At 41.9% G+C, this 23,114-nt stretch overlaps 1 protein-coding gene across 4 annotated transcripts; it reads left to right on the plus strand.

Annotated features, from left to right (window-relative positions):
• The first annotated feature begins 837 nt into the window (after positions 1–837).
• On the plus strand, positions 838–19,699 carry dhx38 (DEAH (Asp-Glu-Ala-His) box polypeptide 38). Of its 4 annotated transcripts, none has more exons than XM_037095692.1 (27): positions 838–1,129; positions 1,946–2,277; positions 2,806–3,017; positions 3,342–3,494; positions 3,606–3,768; positions 3,946–4,064; positions 4,156–4,232; positions 4,328–4,483; positions 4,622–4,783; positions 4,954–5,061; positions 5,623–5,747; positions 5,876–6,013; positions 6,144–6,330; positions 7,137–7,322; positions 7,500–7,640; positions 8,029–8,139; positions 8,341–8,457; positions 8,571–8,678; positions 8,776–8,888; positions 10,031–10,239; positions 11,472–11,626; positions 12,424–12,579; positions 12,880–13,014; positions 13,434–13,559; positions 13,653–13,748; positions 15,274–15,398; positions 18,385–19,699. In XM_037095692.1, the coding sequence occupies exons 2-27, from the start codon at positions 1,949–1,951 to the stop codon at positions 18,464–18,466; spliced, it is 3,789 nt and encodes a 1,262-aa protein (XP_036951587.1). In that variant the 5' UTR covers positions 838–1,129; positions 1,946–1,948; the 3' UTR covers positions 18,467–19,699. The 4 variants fall into 4 exon arrangements, with proteins under 4 accessions (XP_036951587.1, XP_036951590.1, XP_036951589.1 ...); XM_037095695.1 differs by having other exon boundaries at positions 2,806–3,008; XM_037095694.1 differs by having other exon boundaries at positions 2,809–3,017.
• Positions 19,700–23,114: the final 3,415 nt, after the last annotated feature.

Consider the following 23,114-nt stretch of genomic DNA (forward strand, 5'->3'; position numbering starts at 1 on the left):
GTTTTGAGTTGAACAGACACTCTTCCAGGTCTATAGAATCAACACTCAATGTCTTCCAGCAACTATATGTCAAGGAGTGTATTCCTGGCTGGTGTGTTAACCTTTTAAAGGATATACTTGATGCATTTGAGATTGTTCCACATAATGTACAGAGGTCATACCAGATATCATGATGTTTTGATACATTTATTTTGAGTGTCTGTGTTGCACAAAGTTTTTTTTCATCAGAATTGTATAAAGCATAGTAGTTCAATTTTAATCAAAGGAGAAAGATCCTCTATGACTTATGCCTTCACAAACTAAATAAATAAACTAATTTTCACAATTGAATACACTGAATAAACGACCTGACCTTACAGGACAACACAGTTTCATACTGTTTTACTTTGTTTATATTTGGCAGACTGTGCCACCTTTCTAGCTTCAAACAGTGTTGTGGGGACCTAATTTTCTTCTTTTTTATTAGCTATGGGAAAATAAACATTTGTGATTTTGTATTATTACACAGTGGCATTGTAAATATTAAAAGTCGGAGTTTCAATTGCTTATCCCAAACTACACAGTGCCCATTTCAATGTTGCACTTTTTAGCAAGCCTTTGAATTTAATTAGTAATGTGTTTTGCAGTCCTGGTTCTACTGTTGCCTGTTACCTGTTACTTTGTGTGGTAAAGGGACTCTCAGGCATAAATGTTGCTTTTCTCATCTCAACTCAACTAAAAAAAAATAAAGTAATCATTTGTTAAAAATGTAAAACAATGATTTGAAGTGAGGCTTTCATAAAAGACAAGTTGACCCTCCAACACCTGTTTCAATAAAGTTTAGAATATTTTTTCTGCCCCCTCCGCTTGGAATTGTGGGATTGCAATGGCTGCTCCCTAGTCTGTAAACATACGCGTTGTGTTTACGAAAGCTGCCATTTAAGTAAATACTACTGACGGCCACGGATCCGTGATTTCCTAGCTGACTTGCCCGCTCTTAACTGGACCTCAAATCTTTACCTTCATGTGAGAATATCTTCATTTTATACCGAGAGAAATACGCGGAGGTTTCACGCAGTTTCCCGCCCGGCCTCCTCGGGACCGAGCCGGATAGCTCGCAGGCTAGCTAACGTTAGCCAACGTATCCGAGGTACGTTACGTTCTATTTCACCGAAATGTTTTTAAACTAGGGGTGAATGCAATAATTGTACTTATTTACTCATATCCTACATCATTTCACACCATAAACTACACCGACTTATGGTCTTGGTATACCTTAAGAAATGATGAAGTCATAAGTGGGGTAACTATACTGCCCTAAAATGCGGATAGAGTGTTGTTGACAGGCCACGATTTGATAATAATTGACGGTTATCAGTATCAAGTTATCAATGTCTTGTTTGGTAGTTTCTGGGTAAGTTAATAGATCACCGGACGTCATCCATCAGACCGAAAGTACAAATAAAAGAACAGATGAAAGACAATAATTCTTAACTGACCTGTAACAACCCGCGCTTTGTGCCCAGGTACTAAAACTTAAACATTAATTGCAGTTCACTGTAGTGCTAAATCGATTACTATACTGTAATCAGTTTGTATTGTTCAAAGGATTCAATAAGAAAAACCTGCAAACATCTTCTTGTCTAGTTTCTCTGCTATAAGGGTCTGCTGTAATGTTAACTGCCAATAAAGTTGTAAGTAAAACTGCAACCCAACCTCTGAAATGTGAGCTTGTCTAAGTCTTTTTTAGTTTTGGACTTTGGGTCAGACAATGTTAACACGTTCAATGGGTCATCTTTGACTCTGAGATCTCTTGGTTGGCATTTATCATTAATTTCTGACCTCATCAATCGTATTAATAATGAAAGTAACCATTTGTTGTAGTCCTAGTTTACGATGCCCAAAACACAAGTAATGTGTGCTTTACAGTTTAGTAGCTTTACACATTCCAATTATTTCCCCACAGATAATGGATGATGATGTGTCCATGCATAGACTGGAAGGGACCGACCCAGATTCTCAGGTTGGGGGGCTGATAGTAAAGAAGAAGAGTGCCGCTGCAGAGCCCCATGTTTTTCGGGCACCCACTCCGCGCACTTCCCTGCTGGGCTTGGATCTGCTGGCAGCCCAGAAAAGGAAGGAGCGGGAGAGTAAGGAGCTGGCAGATGCTAGTGCCGATGACAGACAAAACAAGAAGTCAAAGGTGTCCTCCTATAAGGACTGGGAAGAAGGTAAAAGTGACTCTGGGTCTGATGAAGAAGACGATGAAGATAACAGTACCAGCGCTCAAAAGGAGAGGTAAGTGTCAGAATCCTGTTTTATTGAACGTGTTTGGTAATACGCATTAGACAGGCAACGCTTATCACATACACCACAGTGTACATTATGGAATGATGATTAAAAAAACATAATTATGAACAAGTATCATTTTATTTCATAATGCCACTTTGCAAAAACATTTAGATGCAAAAACATTTAGATTCAAAAAGGCATTATAATTGAAATGACACATTTTAATAGAAACATATATATTTTTTAAAAAGGGCATTATAATTGCTTTAAACTCTGTGATCCTTTTTTTTGTATTTTGTTTGTATATGGATATATGTCCTGGACATCCCAGTTAAGGAATTTGTAAAACACGTCTTTGTGGATTCCTGTCACCTTACTAAATATGTGAAAAACCAGCAGTGTCAGTCATTGCAAAACGTAAATAAATATGAATGTTAACACCCTTTACATTTGGAAATTATATTTTGTTTTACCAACTGTAGTGGCACACAAATGGGTATAGCGTGACTGAATATTTTGTTTTCATCTCCCCAGCAGGAAGTATCGTGTGACTGGCTCCGAGACGCCCTCAAACCCTGGAGGGGTCAGTGAAGAGTTCCGTCGTAGACACAAGCAGAGAGAGAAAGACAGACGTGAGCACGGAGTCTATGCCTCCTCCAAAGAAGACAAGAATCGAGAACGAGACAGAGACAGAGATAGGAGCAGAGATAAGGGCAGAGACCGAAGAAGTGAAAGAGGTGAAAGAGGTGATTGTTCTTTCTTTTTCGATTAAAATTTTAAGCATTTTCTGGTAATAACTTCTTATGTGAGAGGATCTTTATTCCAGTATCAAACTGGCTACATTTAACGAAAATACTAAAACATTTGTTTCCTTAACAGTTCAGAACAATAAGCAAGTACATTTAGGAAGTCTCTATTTAGCCTTTTCGTAATACTTTAAAATGTGTGTTTATTTATTGTTAAGCGCATGTAATATTTGAAAAGATTTATTTGGAGATCCATCGATATTGAAAGCCAGTTATACCAGTCGGAGTTGTTGAGAGTAACTTTCCTTTTGTCTTACCTGTCAGATGAGCGAGAGGGCAGCCACAGCCGCAGCAGCAGCAGCAGCCGGTCAGAGCGCGGTGAGAGGAGTGAGCGCTCACAGAGAGAAGGCTGGTCTGAACGCATCAGCCGAGGGAGTAAGAGAGATGAACCTCTGACACCACAGACACGACCCAGAGGTAGTTTGTTTTATTCATCTGATTCTTTTTTTAAGTCATTATAATAACTTTCTGTGTTCAAGGGACCTTCTACTTAATTTGATTCTTAATTGACTGTTTTATTTTTCACAGATTCTTTCACACCCTCTCGCTCCAACTGGGAGGAGGACGACAGTGGTTATGCCAGCTCACGCCATTCCCAGTGGGAGTCTCCGTCCCCCGCCCCGTCCAGCAGAGAGTCTGATCGCTCTGAGCGAAGCCACCGCTCCAGCCGAGAGAGTGAGAGGAGGGACAGGTAAACAACTGTCATTCATTTTGTCTCACATTTTTTATACCCCAGGCACCATGGCCTCAGTTTTATTCAGAGAATTTCCTTCAAGTGGATGTTTATAATAATAATTGACAACACATGATGGTACAGTGGACTTAAAATAAAGACAGATACTCTAACGTCTGTTTTCTGTGTGCGCAGGTCAGTAAGAGGCCGTTACCCTGACGACACACCCCTGCCTACCCCGTCATATAAGTACAACGAGTGGGCTAATGACAGAAAGCATTTGGGTTCTACACCTCGTTTGTCACAAGGAAAAGGTACTCTTCTAAAATTAGCCTGTTTTGTGCTCACGTGCAAGATTTTAATACCTTATGAATTATAACATCTCTTATTTTGGCTCCTCTTCAGGTAGGAAAGAAGATGGTGAGGGAGGAATTATGTTTGATAACGAGGTCGAGAAAGACCAGTGGCAGGAGGACCAGAAGGTGAGCGACACAGTTTCTCCTCATTTATGCATTATAGGAACTTGTTCTGGTGATGACTTTTCGTTTACATTTCTAATCGTCTTGTGGTTTTGCAGCAAGCAGACAGAGATTGGTACATGATGGATGAAGGCTATGATGAGTTCCACAACCCTTTCACCTCCACATCTGACGACTACGTAAAGAAGAGGGAGCAGATCCTTCAGAAGCAGACGCAAAAAAGAATATCTGCCCAGAAACGACAGATCAATGAGGTAGAACCTCAGTCCTGATAATAAGCGAGCCTGCATGCACAGGCATACACGGTGTATGTGTGTACTTGTATGTTTGTCTTGTTAGTGCATCCGTCTGTGTCGATATATCTTGGTAACAGACTGTGTTTCTTGTCTCAGGATAATGAGCGGTGGGAGACTAACCGCATGCTGACCAGTGGTGTGGTGCAGAGGCTGGAGGTGGATGAAGACTTTGAGGAAGACAATGCTGCGAAGGTTCACCTGCTGGTTCACAACCTGGTTCCCCCCTTTCTGGATGGAAGAATAGTCTTCACCAAGCAGGTAAACAAGACCTAATCAGCTGATGATCTAAGGCCTGTAGTGACTAGTTTTACCCTTCAGTTTTGATTCAGTGCCTCATGTGTCCTATTTTTGTCAGTACTGCACTGTTGTAATTATTATATTTTTTTCCATCTAAATGTTTTACATTTGTGTTTCTTGTCTTGCTGCAGCCAGAGCCTGTCATCCCTGTGAAAGATGCTACCTCTGACATGGCCATCATCTCTCGTAAAGGCAGCCAGCTTGTCCGTAAACACCGTGAGCAGAAAGAGCGCAAGAAGGTGGGAAGCACTAATGACAAACATTAAGAGTACCCATGGGATGATCGTCTGTTCCGCTGTTGTGGTCTTGATCCTGACCAGAGGTTAATTTGGGTCTTGAGTTGCTTCACTTTTCTATAAGAGGGTTAAAGAAGGAAATCTGGGGTGTTAAATATCCATAAATATAGAATTCTACAGCCAAGTCATAGAGAATGTTGTTGTTGCACTCAACTCGTACACAGGTGTCACCATATGATCTATGATCTTCACACTCTGCTGCTGAGAAATATCAGTGGGGTTTGTTTTTGTGCACCTGTCTGTTTGAGAATATCAATGCTGTCTAATTTCATCACTTCACTAAAATAAAAGTTCTTCATGATCACCTGACATCGATGGTGGATGCAATTTTAACTGCAAGCCACCTACAGGGAAGTGAAACAACTTGACAAATGCAACGCCAGGCGCTCCGTCATCTCGGCCCTGTGCTGAATGCGCATGAAATTGCAATTTGTGAGTGCAGTTACAGACTGAAGCGGCAATGTTCTTAACTGTGTGATGTAATTGGAATGAATATGTTTTCAGGCACAGCACAAACACTGGGAATTAGCAGGCACCAAGTTGGGGGACATCATGGGGATCCAGAAGAAGGAGGAAGCAGATGTCTCTGGGGGAAAACCTGTTGGTGAGGACGGAAAAGTGGACTACAAGTGAGTAAAGTGGCTTTGCAAAGTTTCTCAATACCTACTTTTCTTTAAATAATGCACAGGCTTAGCTTGTTGAATTGTAAATGTCAGTTTATCTGACTCGCTATAATAATTTTTTGCTGATTTTACAGAACCGAGCAAAAATTTGCAGACCACATGAAAGAAAAGTCTGAAGCCAGCAGTGAGTTTGCTAAAAAGAAGACTCTTCTGGAGCAGAGACAGTACCTGCCTATTTTTGCTGTCAGACAACAACTTCTTAACATCATCAGGTAATGATATTTAGACATCGAGTTCATCGTTCACATCCAATTTTAATGCCAAATTTTAGCCTTGCATCAAAACTGTGATGAGTTACTCTTTGACTTGGTAGTAACCTTTACGATTTCAATGTGTTTACAGGGACAACAGCATTGTGATTGTTGTTGGGGAGACGGGCAGTGGGAAGACCACCCAGCTGACACAGTACCTGCACGAGGATGGCTACACTAGCTATGGCATGGTGGGCTGTACTCAGCCCCGAAGAGTGGCAGCCATGAGTGTGGCCAAGAGAGTCAGTGAGGAGATTGGCACCAACCTTGGAGAGGAGGTGAGGCAGCTGGGGGATGCTTGAGCAAACAGTCATTACATTTTGGAGTTAGCCCTGCTGATGCTAACCAGCAGTCAGTGTACAGTTTTACCTTTGATTGTGGAACACCTGTGAACATCTAATGTTAATTTATCTACTGTTCTGAGATGAGATTTAATCAGCCATCACTTATGTCTCTTATGATGATGAGTGTCTTGCTTTACGACAAATTCCAATAGATTGAGATAAATTCTTAGAGTATCCCAAATGATCTCAGAGTGTAGGCGATAAACTACAGAGAGATTGCTTTGTTAAAATTTGACTCAGAGTAGTTTTTCGTATTTACATAAAATGTGCTTAATATTTGAATTTTGAGCTCTCGTCTAACTAACATATAAAAAGATGTGGACTTGTTTTGATCCAGTCCTTTTGCTCATGTAGTTGTCCCCTTAACTTCTGAGTAGAGACAAAACCAGCTACTGTGGCCTTGTTGTTTTGAATGACTCTGCTACAGTTATCGCTATATTGCACAGACTCAATGGTAAGTCATATGCTGTATAACACCGCCATCTAGTGGAAAAAGGCAAACATACTGTTTAGTAGGGATTATACTGTGAAGCAACAAAAGAAAAGAAATGCTTCAGCTGCTTAAAAATTATGCAGAGCCTGTTGAAAATTACAGATATTAGGTGATTAATTTATCAAAGGTATATTGTGTCTTTTGTAAACTCTATGCCTGTCATAAAGTCATGTTTTCTGTGACAAAGTACATTCAAGTTCATACAACATCGTATTTTCCGTTGATTTTCTGACATCGTTGCCTGCAGGTGGGCTACGCTATCCGTTTTGAGGACTGCACATCTGAGAAAACATTAATAAAGTACATGACAGATGGAATCCTGCTCAGAGAGTCACTGAGGGAGTCAGACCTGGACCACTACAGTGCTGTTATCATGGACGAAGCTCACGAACGCTCCCTTAATACTGATGTGCTGTTCGGTCTGCTGCGTGAGGTCAGTGTGCTGCTACCTAAAACCCATTTAATGCTGTTGTGTGTGTGTGTGTGTGTGTGTGTGTGTGTGTGTGTGTGTGTGTCTGAGTGATAAATTAGGTTGTTGGTTTTCCGATTGGGCTGAAATAATCTATGATTTAATTTACCCACTTCTCTTCTGTCCACTGTTTCCCAACAGGTTGTCTCTCGACGCACTGATCTGAAGCTCATAGTCACCTCCGCAACTATGGACTCAGACAAGTTTGCTGCATTTTTTGGCAACGTACCCATATTCCACATTCCAGGGAGAACATTTCCTGTTGACATTTTGTTTAGCAAGGTATGGTTTCTTTTGCATTCTGTGTACATTTACACTACATACTCAATACAATTTCATCATTGTCACTTGATCCTATAAGCAGCTTCAGATCGTTATTATTATTATTATTATTTCATATTTCAGGAATACATGCTCATTATAAACTTTGTCCTTGACATTGGTAATTTGCATATTTTTTCTTAAAGTACAATCACAGATTTTAATGTAATTTTACCCATAAATAAGTCACATAAATAAACAGTTAAGTTCCCCAAGTTCCCCTAGCATATAACAATTAATTGCTGTCTCTACTGTTGTGCCAAAGTTCTAAGATGTAAGTTTAGGTCGTCATGGGGTGATGTCAGTGTTTTTGTTCTGTATTGGACTGATTTCATTTTGTGCTGTGCAGACCCCTCAGGAGGACTATGTGGAGGCAGCGGTGAAGCAGGCTCTGCAGATCCACCTCAGTGGGTTGATAGGAGACATCCTCATCTTTATGCCTGGGCAGGAGGATATTGAGGTGAGAGATATGGCTGCTATTATCAGTCATATTGTTGTTGCAGTTTGATTTTGCCATAAAAGACTGTGAACTGAATTACACGTATAAAAGAAGCTGTATGTGACATTAACGGAAAATTTCCAAAAATGCTGCCACATCCAGTCCTTGGCTATTTTCAATTTGTGTACCCAGTTGGAGTAAAGTTTATCCTTCTCCTCACAGGTGACGTCTGATCAGATAGTGGAGCGGTTGGAGGACTTGGAGAATGCTCCTCCTCTGGCTGTGCTGCCCATCTACTCACAGCTGCCATCTGACCTGCAGGCTAAGATCTTTCAAAAGGTTTGTAGCAGCCATAACGGCCCGTAACGTTGCGCACACCTGTACACATGACATCCGAGAGTACCAATTGAAAAGCTGACTACCTTTTTATTTTCTTGTGTATCCTATGGTAGGCTCCAGATGGTGTTAGGAAATGCATTGTTGCCACAAACATCGCTGAGACCTCCCTCACTGTGGACGGTATCATGTTTGTCGTTGATTCAGGATACTGCAAACTAAAGGTTTGTCACTCAATCTTCAAAGATCCTTTCACCGTATACAAGTTTAAACCAGCCTGAGAATGTTTTTATTTTGCTTACTTATGTTTTCTGTTAACAGGTTTTCAATCCTCGCATTGGAATGGACGCTCTGCAGGTTTATCCCATCAGCCAGGCTAACGCCAACCAGCGTTCTGGCAGAGCAGGACGTACAGGACCAGGGCAGTGTTACAGGTAATAGTCGGTGTTTTCTCTTTGCCATAGGCATATCTGTTGAGCTGGAACTGATGCATGGTCAGTAGTTGTGTCATATTGGGTTCCTACAAAGCTGCTCCGAACCTTTTCTATCATTTTTTGCTGAGAGTACCAATCATCGCTCCCCTGAATAGCAAGAAAATACATTATATATATGATATTTGTATCCAAGTCTACATTCAGTGAATAGAAATATGTTTCTTTTCCATTCCTGAGCATCACTTTGGCATGTTAAGTCTGTTTTCCTTCCTTCAGTCGTTTGAAATCAGTGTCGTCCTCGGATAGTTCGCTCAGGGCTCTGGATGTGTGACATGGCCGTTCTTTCAAGGCAGTCAGAGGCAGGAAGAGGGAGAGCCGTCCAGAAACCTAATCTCCAGAGGATTTCATGCCTTTTAACTCTATTTATGGCAGAGAAATGTGCCACAAAGACCCTGTCAGAGGTTCCACTTGACCCCTCCCTCTTTTGCCACCTTTGCTTAAGCAGAGATTGAGTGACGGGATGATACGTTTGGCATTGCTAATGAGCTGGAAATCCCGCATTTCTGTATTAATCCTGCCCACCTGCACTTTAACACAAGCATACACAAATCTATGAAGAATCAGTTTGGGAGCAGCTTTGCACCGAGTACAGTCGAGGCGTTTGAGTCGCTGTGGATGTGTGTATGTGTTGGAGAGCAGAGAGAGTGAGTCACGCCGGTTTGCTTCGCTTGCGTGGAGAATTCCTCGCTCAAAGAGCCTTTTAGCTGTGACTACAGGCACTCACTCACAAGCTCGAAACCCCCACATACATTCAAATCATTCTGTAATTATAAGATCCGACGTCAGACAGCTGTTATTGTTGTGAGAGCTTTGTTAAGTTGGGCCTTTTACTTCAACTCAGGCTCCGGATGTTTGCTGAAATAAATTGTACTGAATTTTCCTCTGCAGCTGATCTATATCTGGTGTTTATTGCCTAGTTACAATCCCACTGGCATGCCTGCACAACAGTGTCACATAAAAAACATATCCCAGAGGAGCATACCTCTCTGTGCATGTCTGTGCAATGTTTTGAGTTTACTTCAAAAAGAAGTAAATTTTTGTCTGATTTTAATAGAACATCATTCTTTGCTGTCTCTGTCCAGACTCTACACTCAGAGCGCCTATAAGAATGAAATGCTGACCACCACCATACCGGAGATCCAGAGGACCAACCTAGCTAATGTAGTCCTGCTTTTGAAGTCCCTGGGTGTGCAGGATTTGCTCCTCTTCCACTTCATGGACCCTCCTCCTGAGGACAACATGCTCAACTCCATGTATCAGCTCTGGATCCTGGGAGCTCTGGACAACACAGGTGGGTCGTGAACAGGGATTGGGATTTGATTCCTTACACCATAAAAAATGGTGTGTGTGTTGACATGGGCTCATTTTGTAAGACATCAGCAAATTGTCAAAAATCACATCACAAGTTTTCAGAGCTTAAGATGACGACTTCAACTGTTTTGTCCAAAACACAAAGACATTCCGTTTACTGTCATAGAAGAAAAAAACAAAACAAGGAAATATTCATAATCGAGACAGTAGGACCACAGAAATTCCACAATTTGTGCTAAACCAAGAAAGATTATATGATTATCGCAATTGTAGCTTTATGTCAATTGATTAATTGAATATCCAACTTATCAATCCAGTTCTAATTAAAAAAACATACTAATAAATAAACAAACAATATATACATTTTGGTCATGTGTTAATAATGTCATGACACTCATGCGTTGTATCAGAGTTATTTTTCCCCCCGCCTCCAGTAGCAGACCTCACAAGGTCTTGTTTACAGTCGGGCCAAACAACATGTATCATCCTCCGTTTGAGATGAAGATGAAGCTGTGACAGAGAATATTGGGTATTAGAGGGCTGAATTTCCCCCTCAGCCCTGCTTTGAGCTGCTGCACAGTGATTGCTGACACCACAAACACAGGCAGGAGACTATCTGTTTAAAGGATGCTGCAGTGATGCTGCAGACACTGCAAACAGGCCTGGAGGAGGTAGTTGTGAGGTTTAGCCAGTGGAGTAATTGCCTAGTAACTGATCCTGTGTTTGATTTGACTGGTCGGGTCTCATTTCTGTCTCATCCTTAGCCAGATTCTAGGGGATTTAGGGATTTGGGGATAAGGGGGGACTTTTGATGATTCCCTGTATGGTGTGTTAACAGCAGATTATCTCTGATTAAGGCTTACCTGGCCCAAACTGGCTGCTCTGCTTCTCTGCTTTTCCTCCTCATAAGCTTCTTAGACTCTGTCGTCTAATCATTTAAATCAGAACTGGCAAAGTTTTTGATCTCGCTCTTTTTTTTTCTCTCTCTCTCTACAAGTATTCTCAACTGTCAGCAGTTCATCCTCTTCTCTCACGGTGATAGACAAATAAGTGTCACATTATGCCGGCTTCTCCATCACGGCAGAAGGCTTTTGATGGAAAAGAAGCTTATCACTCGTCTTGTGCTCTTCCCTCCTTCATTCTTTGCATTTCCTGCACTTTTATATTCCTCACGTGCAGCCTTGTGATTGTGTTCTTTTTGTGTCCTTTCAGGTGGTCTAACACCGACAGGGCGTCTGATGGTGGAGTTTCCCCTTGACCCCGCCCTGTCTAAGGTGCTGATTGTGTCCTGCGACATGGGCTGCAGTGCTGACATCCTCATCATCGTCTCCATGCTGTCCGTGCCAGCCATCTTCTACAGACCTAAGGTACGGCTCATTTGACACAGAATTAAAACATGATCTGTGCAATTGTTTAAGACAAATTTACCGATACTCACGTACTTTGCTTTGTTCATGGGGATTTGATCCATATTTTTGTATTAACAATGAGTCACATGACTACTTGTTAGGTTTATGAAGTGTTATCAGCTGATTGTTTTTGGTTCAAGTTTGTGTGCTCCTTGAACGGTCCGAGTTGGGAAGTCATTTTTCTGACCTCAGAACACATTTTTATCGCATTTACACAAAACAGTGACACCTGTCATCACGATTTGAGTGACAAGGAATAGGGCAGTAAATAATGCAGTGATTTTGGTAAAACTTACATCAACCCAGTGTTTACACTTGATGTTACACAAAATGTTCTCTACTTTACAAGTGGTTTTTCTGACTTGAGAGAGCATTCTCATGAATTTCTGTTTTTAATGAGAGAGTTCTAAAAACCCTCTGCAGGCTACCTGTCTAGCACCAAAACAACAGACAGACACAGTTAGCAACTATCAGCCAAACATTTAGCAGCTGAGAAGCCACATATTTCACATGGTCAAGTTGTCAGAGACCAAAAACAAAGCCAAATGAAGAACGAACACCAGAAATTTCCCTCAAACTGAATGCTGTGTAAATAGACAACAAGATAACATCATGTCTACGGGGTGTTCACATTCTTAAATACTGTTTTTAGTAATTCAGACATTTAAATATGTATGTAATTTGTGCATGCAGCACTAGAATGATAAAGAAAGACTCAGTCATATAGGGTAAACTCAGTCTGTATGTCTCTACAGGGTCGTGAGGAGGAGAGCGACCAGGTGAGGGAGAAGTTCGCAGTCCCGGAGAGCGACCACCTTACCTACCTTAACGTCTACATGCAGTGGAAAAACAACAACTACTCCAGCGCGTGGTGCAACGAGCACTTCATCCACACCAAGGCCATGAGGAAGGTCAGATTGACTGCTCCAGCAGTTTTCCCGAGAATTTCAGCGAGATGATCACGTGGAAGTCTCACACTTTAAATTGTGCAATGTTTAGTTTGTAGTTTGTAGTTTGAATATGTGTATGATAGGATTCAGATCCTATGAAGCCTCGAGTATCCTGCGGAATTATTTTGAATATAGTCGTTTTCAGTCTGAGATATTCACCTGACAGCAGTGATATATTCCCCCAAAAACAACTGATTGCAGTAAGCAGGTTGGATGAGTTTTCTATAGGTTCCACCTCTAAGAAATATTGTTTTTGTGCAGGTGCGTGAGGTACGCTCCCAGTTAAAAGACATCATGGTGCAGCAGAGGATGAACCTGATTTCCTGCGGGTCAGACTGGGACATCATCAGAAAGTGCATCTGTGCTGCTTACTTCCACCAAGCTGCCAAGCTCAAGGTACTTCTTGCTCTCTGGGTTCTCCTCAGTTAATATGTCACGCCTAGTGGCAACTGGTTGTGGCAGATTTATGGCAGCATAATTACAGAGTGGTGAAATATCCCTTCTGGCCCTCACATTAATAAAGCACTAAAATCTGAAAGGGAATTTGAAATCATGACTGTATAATCAAGGTTCTCTGTTTGACTTATGAGAGGCTGGCTAACCAGAGCAATCGTAGCAGTGTTGAATATACTTCAAATTTATTTTCCTGCCGTCTGAGCCAGGTGGAGAAGCAAATTAACCCAGATGACCTGTTTTGATCTGGCCTTAAAGTGCCACCATAGATGCAGGCTCAAGCACACGCATTTCACATTTTCCTCTCCACACAATCTGAGCTGCACATTTAATGTGTTATTTATGTCTGTGTTTGCTCCCAGGGCATCGGTGAATACGTCAACGTGAGGACGGGCATGCCATGTCACCTCCATCCCACCAGCTCCCTCTTTGGCATGGGCTACACTCCCGACTACATCATCTACCACGAGCTCGTCATGACCACCAAGGTAAAATGTCTGTCAGTTGCAGGACTCGGCTGGCGTGAAGACAATTAAAAAGATATGTGTTGTTGATGTTTTTACTTGTAATTTGTGTTGCAGGAGTACATGCAGTGTGTGACTGCAGTGGACGGAGAGTGGCTGGCAGAACTTGGGCCCATGTTTTACAGCATCAAACATGCAGGAAGAAGCAGACAGGTAAGGCAAAGCAAGGCCAGTATGTACTGAGTAAATATTAGGTGCATGTGAGGAGTACATTTACAATAAACATCTGGAAGTTTGAAGACGGGAATGTTGACATGTGTTTGTGTGCTTCTGGTTTTGGGCTGCTGATCTTAAAGTGAAACTCTCGCCAAAAAGCAACCGAGGCTTTATTTGTGAATGTGTTTGAGTCAAACCTTCGTGTAAAAGCATAATTATGATGAAAGAGGCACTTTTAAGATTTACCATAGTTTCGTTTTCGGCAAGCTAATTTTCAGTGGGATGCAGGGACACTCGTACACAAGCATCAAAATCGCTGTTTTTAAAACATTAAGAAAGCTCGACACAACATGAAACTTTGCTCATAGTATCACCAGGGTCTCTACACATAAACACGGGCATTGAGAACATTGTTTGTGAAGTGTTGATCCCCGAGTGTGACCTAACAGGAAGGCTTGAGGAGTGGTCCACCATTACTCTCCTTCCTGTTAGGTTGCACTCGGGGATCGATCTTATCTTGGCACAACCCCCCATGTGGAAAGACGGTATTTTAGACTACCGTGTGCTTCTGATGTTGAAGCTGTGGTTTTGGGAAGGTTCTTCACAGTTCCAATGGGCTGTGTGATATCACATCAACATTTCGATGTAGGTAATTTCATATCCAGGTAACAATACATGTCACGATACGGCACATTCTTTCTAAATTCATGAGTAAATTCACTCTCCTTGAGGTTTTTTTTGTTGCGTTGATGCGATTTCCTGCCTGCGTCATTGCCGTGCAGAAGCTTGCAAAGCGCAATCCAAATGACTAAAAACATTCCAATAAAGTTTGTGAGTTGCAACACAACAAAATAAATGATGGAGCATAAAATCAAACGTTTATCTATTGTCAGACAGTATATGTTGTCTTATCACACAGCCATGATTAACATGACAAAGCTCTCCTCTGGAAAGCAAAGTCTATAAAGGAATGTTTAACCAATTTTCCAAGCTTATCAACCTCATTAATGCTGTTGTGCCTGAATGGGAGCAAACCTCTGCAGCTAGATTCCAAAATCTTTCATTAGGTGTGGAGGCTGATGTAGAAGCGTATAGATGCCCATGGTTTTCAACTTCACTTTATTCAATGTCAGTTTATCTACATTGCAAATCACCCAGAGAGTCTCTACAATTCAGTCAGTAAAAACACCAAAACACAATAACATGTAAGAGAAAAACACAGTTTTACATATAAAAAAAACATTTGAAAAAGCAATCATACAGATAAATACTGATAAGTGTGTTAAAGGTTCAGACTTCTTCGATTACATGCTGTGTTTTCAACCAACTAGAGACTTTTGTTGCCGTCTTAGGTTGACCAGAGAAAAGTCCATTACAATACTATATTCTGTAGGATATGAAGGCATGTATGAGGATTTCTGTCTGATTTTGGACGTATTTTGGCTATTTTATGGAGATGAAACAAGGCATCTCTAAATGTTTTGTTTCTGTGTACCACCCCTCCCCCCGCGTGCTCCTCCAGGAGAACCGTCGCCGGGCCAAGGAGGAGATCACCAACATGGAGGAGGAGATGTCCCTGGCTCAGCAGCAGTTGCTATCGCGTCGGGAGGAGCAGGAGAGGAAGAACTGCAACACCGGCAGTGTCAGGTAAGTCGGCGACTATCTCTCCTCCCTCTGCCTCCTCATCACACGCGGGCCTCATCTAACAAGAGTTCCCCGTGGCCCTCACTTTCCATACACAGTCAAGATAGAAACGTTTAATTTACCTACCCCGCTGCCAATCCATATCTTCACCCTCTCCCTCCCTCCCTCTCCTCCACTCTCTCTACTCCACCTCTCTCACTCTTCATGATGAGCTTTTCTCACCTCTGGTCCCTCCAGACGAGACAAAAAGAAATAATATTGACTCCTGGCTGACCCCCATTACTGCAGCAATTTAAATTGTGCCATAGCGGAGCAGAGAAAGGAGGGGAACGTTCAATTTCAAATTAGACCAAAAAATTAATTTCACACCCGTCCGCGAGTTTTACAGAGAGAAGTAAGGTTATAAAGACAGATTTAGAAAAAAAAACACTTTTATAGTTAATTAATCAGCTGGTTTATCTGTCTGAGTTTGTGTGACCACGTCTGTAACAGATCAGTTGAAAATAATCACACTCGAGGTTTAAGATTAAGAATTAGATTCAAGCAGAGGAAGCGGGATGTGTGATGATGAACGTCGTCGGCTCTCCTGGGCTCTCGGCCGCCTTTGTCCTCCGGCGGGCCTCACAAGCGTTTCCTCCTCTCTCAGTTCATGGTGACCGGGATGAAATATATTCGTCGGGTACGCCTTCATGTGCCGGCTGCTTATCACCTGTCTCCCTGCTCACCAGCACAGATCAGTGGTGTGAATTAGTAAATGGCACAGTCAGTTGTTTTGTGTGTAGAAGTGGAACAGCGTGAGTGTTTCTGTAGAGCTGGAAGTGGAGGCTTGTTTTGTTCCATATGAAGCACTTAAAGGGCAATGGTGCAGGTTTCACTTCCATAAGTACAATTATATGTACTTATGGCTGGCTAGCAAACTCTACTTCTGATTGTCAGAAAGCTGTGAAGTAGATAAGTAGTGAGCAGCTAAACTTTGTCTGGTCCCAGTTTGTCTAAAAGCTACTTTTAGCTTCTGGGAGCTTTAGCAAAGTTTGATGTGCATAATTCATTCACTGTTCCCTGACGTGGATAGACCAAACAATTAGCTGATTAACCAAGAAAACAGTCTACAGATTAGTAGACTCAGTTGCAGCCCTACTTTCATGTACTGAAAGCTGGCTTTGAATGCAGGGTTGGGCGAAGCTGCCTTAAAATAATATCACAAGATTGTTCGGCTATATCATGATTCACGATGTGTAACTCGAGATTTTAAAAACTCTGAAGCACTTCATAAATATCAAGATATTTTTGCCAAAACCTTGTCAGCATTGGGACAGTATTGTCAGATACTGATAATAATCATCAGTAATGTCACTAAATGACTAATTGGGTTAAGACTTGCAACAGTCTGGGTTCAAAATGAGTTCTAAAACCAGGAAACAACAACACCTGCGAATGCCAAATCATGATGTATCGATATCCAAAATCTCACATGATATGTAGTCTCATGTCACAATAATGATATATGTATAATATTGCCCAGTCCTAATTGAATGCCTGGTCCAAACTGTACTGTTATGACAGTTACTGATGATTAATTAGTCAGTTTTTAGTCTGTAAGTCATTCACACATAGTTCTCAGACAGCTGCCTGTGTTTGAGAAGTTTGACGTAAAAACATTTTGAGGAAAAAAGTTGGACAAATTCATCAAAATGAAGTAAATATAAACTATGAGGCGTATGTGTATTTCACATTTTTTGCAGGTTGTTTTCAACTGCAGGTTACAGAGGGTTCTGTATTCATTTCTATACGTGTTGAAAATCGATCGGCAAACTTCTGGAACTTGCCTGAGTCGTGTAATCCATCACAGCGTGCGTCGAGTATGGCCTCCAGATTTGTCAAAGCTACAGTACTGTTGTTAGGTGATGCATTTTAAGGTATGGAGTCATTTTAAATGTCTGCATTGAAAGTAGGAATATATCTGATTAAAATGAGTGCAAAGCTGATCGATCACACAGCTCAAGCAAGCTTCAAAAGTCTGTTAACTTTTAGATGTTCTGTGTATGTAGAGACGGGAATAAAAACCAGTGGATGCCCAGATTGGTAGGACAAAAACATTCGACTTATGTGGCTTGTCGTCATGTAAAACACACATTTCATGGTTCTTCATTACCCTGTAAAGGAAAATCCATGTTCAAATCCAGTAGACACTCTACATTTGTGCATTATCCCGCTGCATGTGTACACAAGATGTCACAATACTGGAATTTCTAATGTCGATGCAATACCTGGGAAAATATTGAGAGTCATTTCCATGGTTGATACCACAGGGAAATAATGACACAACCCACAGGAAGTAAAACTTTATTTAAACATGAATACAACAGCATCTTAATTCATTAACTCCAGGAAGCAGCGCATGTGTCGACTCGCTGTCAGAGACAAAAAGTGGAAAAAAAAACAAACAAACAAAAAAGCGAGTGCTGGAGTATCGATACTGTGAAGAAATGACGACATTGTGAAACTGTCAAATCAGTATGCATAAATGGTTTGATACCATCCAGATGTGTCTGCACAGCTGTTACGAAACTACCAGCAGCTTGTGTATTGAGTAAACGTATATGGGCGCAGTGACAGAAGGGGGTTATGGCCTGATGGTTGTAATTGCTGCAGGTGTGTGTGTGTGTGTGTGTGTGTGTGTGTGTGTGTGTGTGTGTGTGTGTGTGTGTGTGTGTGAGAAGACGGAGGGATGTGGGCAGTGTCAGGGTGTCACGCGGTTGTAATTAAAGATGATAGATTTGCTGTCAGAGGCGTCAGGCTCTACTTCCCAACACTCTTCACAGAGACACCGGCCTGCCTTTTCCTCTCCTTCAGTCCGGCTGCTGTCATTCGTTCACATTCAGCTTCCACTCACCTTCAGCGTCTTATTTATTAAATTTTTTTCAACCACCTTGTGTAAGACATGTTTAGTATAACACTTGTCTTCTCACTGATTTTTTTCCTGGTTCAGGGCGGTGAAAATCTGCACACCAGGAAGAAGAGAGGAGGTCCCCATGACGCCCAAGCGCACCCCGGCCCGCTTCGGACTGTAGAGCAAACCACCCAGCCTGATTCCTATAGACTCATTTCCATTTTGGACCTGGACCACACCAGCACAAGCGAACCACCCCAACTTCCAGCTGCCAGTCGTCCCTCCCAGCATGGCTACAATCAACTGCAGTTCATGTACACACCACTAGAGTGAGAACTTGTATAAGGCACAAGACTCAAGGACGAGTCGGGTCCATCAACACGCCTCACTCCACCTTTTATCAGCCGATTGCTGTTTCCACGATACATTTAGGGACGAAAGGACTGTTTTTTTTGTTGTTTTTTTGTATATTCAGTTATTCTGTGTGGTCATTACTGAAGCAAAGCATTTTTACAGACGTCTCTATTATGAGTTTACCTGCGCTAGAAATAATTTTCTACGGTCTGTTGCATTTTCTCCATCCGGGGGAAAACTGAAAATCTGAATTCAATGTTACTTGTCTTTGTGTCCTTGTGTGCTACTAGTTCTTGTACAGTCGTGGCTTGAACAGCGTGCGTGACACCATGAAGTGCTCCTCCATAGACTGAAGCACTATTCTAACTGTACTTGTGGCACGAGTGTCTTCAGACTCTAGAGTTGTGTTGTAAAAAAAAAAAAAACCCTAACACACACACACACACAAACACGCGCACGCAGGCTTAGGCAATTGACCCCTTTCTACTTCCTGTTAACCTTGTTCCCAACAATGTGATGTAGCACAGCTTTGCTTCACACGAAACATCATCACGCTGGATTAAACATATCAACTGTTTTATTTTCATGGTCCTTGTGTTCAAAATAGCACACAGTCAGTCTCCTTTGTGTTGTTCTTTCTCTAAACAAATGTGTCTGTTGATATGCGCCCTCTCCTGCCCCCTCAGCTGATGAGAATATCACGCAGCTTCAGATAGGCTGGTCTATCTGTAACAAAACAGTTTAGTGGAGGCCATGTTTGGAAGGTGGCAGTGGTTGTGTTTTGTCTTTTTCTACATGGATCTGAGACAGCAGGAGGACTGCTAATGGCTTCTTTTTTTTTGTCTTCTCTCAACATCTTTTGTAAATGGAACAAAAAAAAATAAATGTTAGCTATTTTTTTAATCCAAGGTGATTTCATTTGATATTGTAGTCACTAATGTGTCTTTTTGTGCACCGCGTGTGCCAAACTAATTGTGTCATTTAGATGCACTTTTTTTGAATGATGGCTCAATAAGTGAAAGTGATGCAAATTAGTTAAGGCTATAAATTCTCCACATGAGGTGCGGCTCTCTTCACTGAATATTCTTGCTTTTGTGCCTCCCTATAAAACAAAACAGGGTGAAGCCACAAGCACACACGCAGTATGTCAACAGTTTAATCGTTTTCTGCAGCCAGAGATTTCATAAGAGACTCAAAACGTGAGTAAAGATGATTTTCAGCATCCGTTCATCTGCAGATTGCTTCTGGATTAATTGTTCTTTATCTGCAACATTTCAGAAACTAGTGAATGCTCCATTCCATTCCATAGAGCAGCTAACGGTCATTTTCATTATTGATTATTTGTTTGGTTTATAAAATGCCAACTGATATTGATAACTATGATAATAAAAAAAATGAAACATTGATTTTGTGTTAAGAAGAATACACATATGATAATATCTTGTAAGTTACCTACCACAGATGTTGGCTTTGTGGATCTTTTGTTCATCGGTTCATTTGTTGGCCTTTTTCTTTCTGTACAGTTATGGTTACAGACTCTCTCTCTTTGCACCTCCCTAAAGTCATATTTTGATTGTAATACATTTGCCTAAAATGAAACTAAACGCACTTCAATTTTTTTATTCTTTTTTTTTTTTTTTTCTGGAGATGTCATGATAATATCTCCATCGTTTATTTGTTTGGCCCCCTATAATCTTGTAGTGATGATCTGATATTGCGACGGGCCTGAATCCAATCATAAGAAAGACACGGGTAATGTCTTAAACTTATTTTGTTTGGCCCAAAGCTCAAAACACAAAGATATCCAGTTTCTGATGACAGTTTCTCAAAATTCAGAAGTAGAAACAAACTAAACAAAGACTTAAAACACAATTTTATATTTAGAAATGTACATGTAGGGCATTTTTAGACACGACTTACAGTAATTCACACACTGTGGCTGCCATGCAAGGTTTGGGGTTCAGTATCTTGCCCAAGGACACTTTGACATGCAGCTAGGGGGAACGGGGATTCAAACCGGCGACCTTCTGTTTACCAGACGACCTGCTCTACTTTCTAAGCTACCGCTGTCCCAGGAACTCACACAATTATAAGAATAGCTGCTGATTCATTATCTTTTTGACTGACTTATTGTTTCAGTTGTGCTTCAAATTGCTGTTTTTACTGTGTTTAATTATCATTTTCTCGATGAATCACTGCCAATTGCAAAAAAAGGCCATGGCTACAACTCAATAACTTGTTCTGTTCAACAACTCCAACCACAAACATGCTGTGTTCTCCATCAAATGTGACTGCAGGAAGCTGAACACAAACCTCCTAACTGTATACCTGAAACAATGACAGAACAACTTGTGAACTGTCAAAAAGTAATTTTCTTTTGACTGATCAATTGAATAATAATGGTTTCAGCTCAAATTTCAGTTGCTGTATCCGTCTCACCAACAACTCGATAGCGAGAATATTAAGTTTGGTTGTTTATGATAAGAAAAAGGAGCACATCCTCCCAGTTTATAGGCTGGCAAACAGGTTATATTCCCCTCGCCTGAAACAATTAATTATACATGTTAAAAAAAGATTCATTTTCTGTTGATCAAGTTCTTGTTTTGGTTCTGCAAAACTCACCAAAAACCAGGACAGACTTAAAATTGACATAATCCCAACTCTCCTCACGTGTGATTAACTTTTTCTTACAACTAACTTGGGGCCGGTGAGGTCGTGGGTCTCGGTGGCAGAACAATCTAAACATAAATATGAAGCAACCCAACACACGGCGACGCCATACGACCTACACAAGTGAAATAGCCGTACTGAAATCCCCACAACGGTTGTTTTCAGTGTCAGCTTCACAATTGTGAGAACCGAGGCGGGCGGAACTGATCAGAGAGAAACAAAAAGCCCGGGTCCGTCCCTCCCTCACTCTGGCGCTCGCACCCACAGATGTCACACATCTCCATGGGTGATCCGCGGGCTTTGAAACCCCTCAGCTGTAAAGATGTTGATATGCTTTAGATGAAGAGGAGCCAGGCTTGTATGTGGGTGGATCTTCATGTTTGGCTTTACTGAAGCTGTATGTAAATCTTCAGGTCACAAAGCCTGGGTGGTGTTTCTCTCTCTTCATCACGGTTAGGCTGACATTTCTTGATGTCTCTTAGCTGAAACCACTCGTACTAGCTGGCATCAATTTGGAGGGAGAAAGACAAAAAAAAAAAAAAAAAAAAAAGGCGCCGGCCTGCCTGTGATTTCTTCACATGTAGCGCACAACAACTAGCAGTGTTTTTCTCTTCGCTGAATCCCTCTGCGGCGCTTCTTTCTTGTTGGTCAGCGATAGTCTGCCTCACTGTAACCCTTATGCAAATAAGCACGGTTATGAGCGTTCCCTCGACCCCCTCCATTCTCCCAAGTCGCCTTGATTGAGTGTGGCAGGCGGAGGAGGGGATGGATATAATGGACTCCACCAACTTTAATGAGACAAATCTCAGCTATGGGCTGACATTTTGAAATAGTCCTTGTGAATGACAGTGTCAGCAGTCACCTTTACCAAAGCTTTCCAGGGAAGGTCCCTGTAATGATGGAGGGAATTAAAATGGCCTCCAAGGCGGAGGAGATAGGCGCCGCAGGATTAGGGTGCAAAGCCACGCCTCTTAAATGGGCTCTGCTGCCACACCCAAAATAAAGACGCTGCCTTTTCGTACGAGTGCGGCTCCACGTGTCGTCACCCTGAGATTTGATGGAGGGATTACGGTGAATGTTAGCTGTTGACCACAGTGAGATTTAAGATGAGCCGTCCCTCACATTAAGCGCCCCGCCCGGCCCGTCCTCTCATTCCAACCTCCCCCCTTCGTTGTGTGTCTGGTGGCAGACAGGGACGAGCTCCACTGTCATTACAAACTTAATAAGAGCAGAAGTGAGATTGATGAGAAAAACAGAGGCATCAACTGCTCTTTTAATTAACTCTTGTCCCATAATGGCGCCGGGACCGAGGCACTGAGCAAAGAATGAGACATTTTCTTTCTCTTCCCACCCCCTTTTTCTGTTTTGTTGCCTCGCTCACCCCCGATAATGAACAGCCTTCTGGGACCCAATTACATCCAAGGCTGCATTAGGAGCACAGCAGGCCCAGTGGAAACTTCAGCTGAGTTTCCCCTCATCTCCCCCCCTTCCACTCCCTGCTACCCTGCTGGAGATGGCCTTCACTTGATTGAATTTTGAATGTTACCCCCCTCCTCCCCCTGTCCCTCCCTCCCTCCCACACACATTCACCCCATCTTCTTTAGTCCCTTACCTTCACCAGCTCTGAACCCACATGTGGTTTATGATGGAAGCAGGAGGCAATGTATGCTTGTTGTTAGCTGTCCTTCACTTTATAACCGCCTGCACTGATAGACTGGCTTTGCATGTAACGCCTGATGGTTGGCGCGAATACGTGCACACGGGCCTGTTTGTGTGTCGCGTCCCCGCAACATTCTGCATATTGC

Source organism: Acanthopagrus latus, chromosome 4 (assembly GCF_904848185.1).
Source record: "Acanthopagrus latus isolate v.2019 chromosome 4, fAcaLat1.1, whole genome shotgun sequence".
NCBI lineage: Eukaryota > Metazoa > Chordata > Actinopteri > Spariformes > Sparidae > Acanthopagrus > Acanthopagrus latus.

Coding starts and splice junctions, on each gene's coding strand:
- dhx38 (XM_037095692.1), top strand. CDS start 1,949: ATGGATGATGATGTGTCCATGCATAGACTGGAAGGGACCGACCCAGAT. Junction 7,641..8,028: donor TTGACATTTTGTTTAGCAAG/GTATGGTTTCTT, acceptor TGTGCTGTGCAG/ACCCCTCAGGAGGACTATGT. Junction 8,679..8,775: donor CAGGATACTGCAAACTAAAG/GTTTGTCACTCA, acceptor TTCTGTTAACAG/GTTTTCAATCCTCGCATTGG.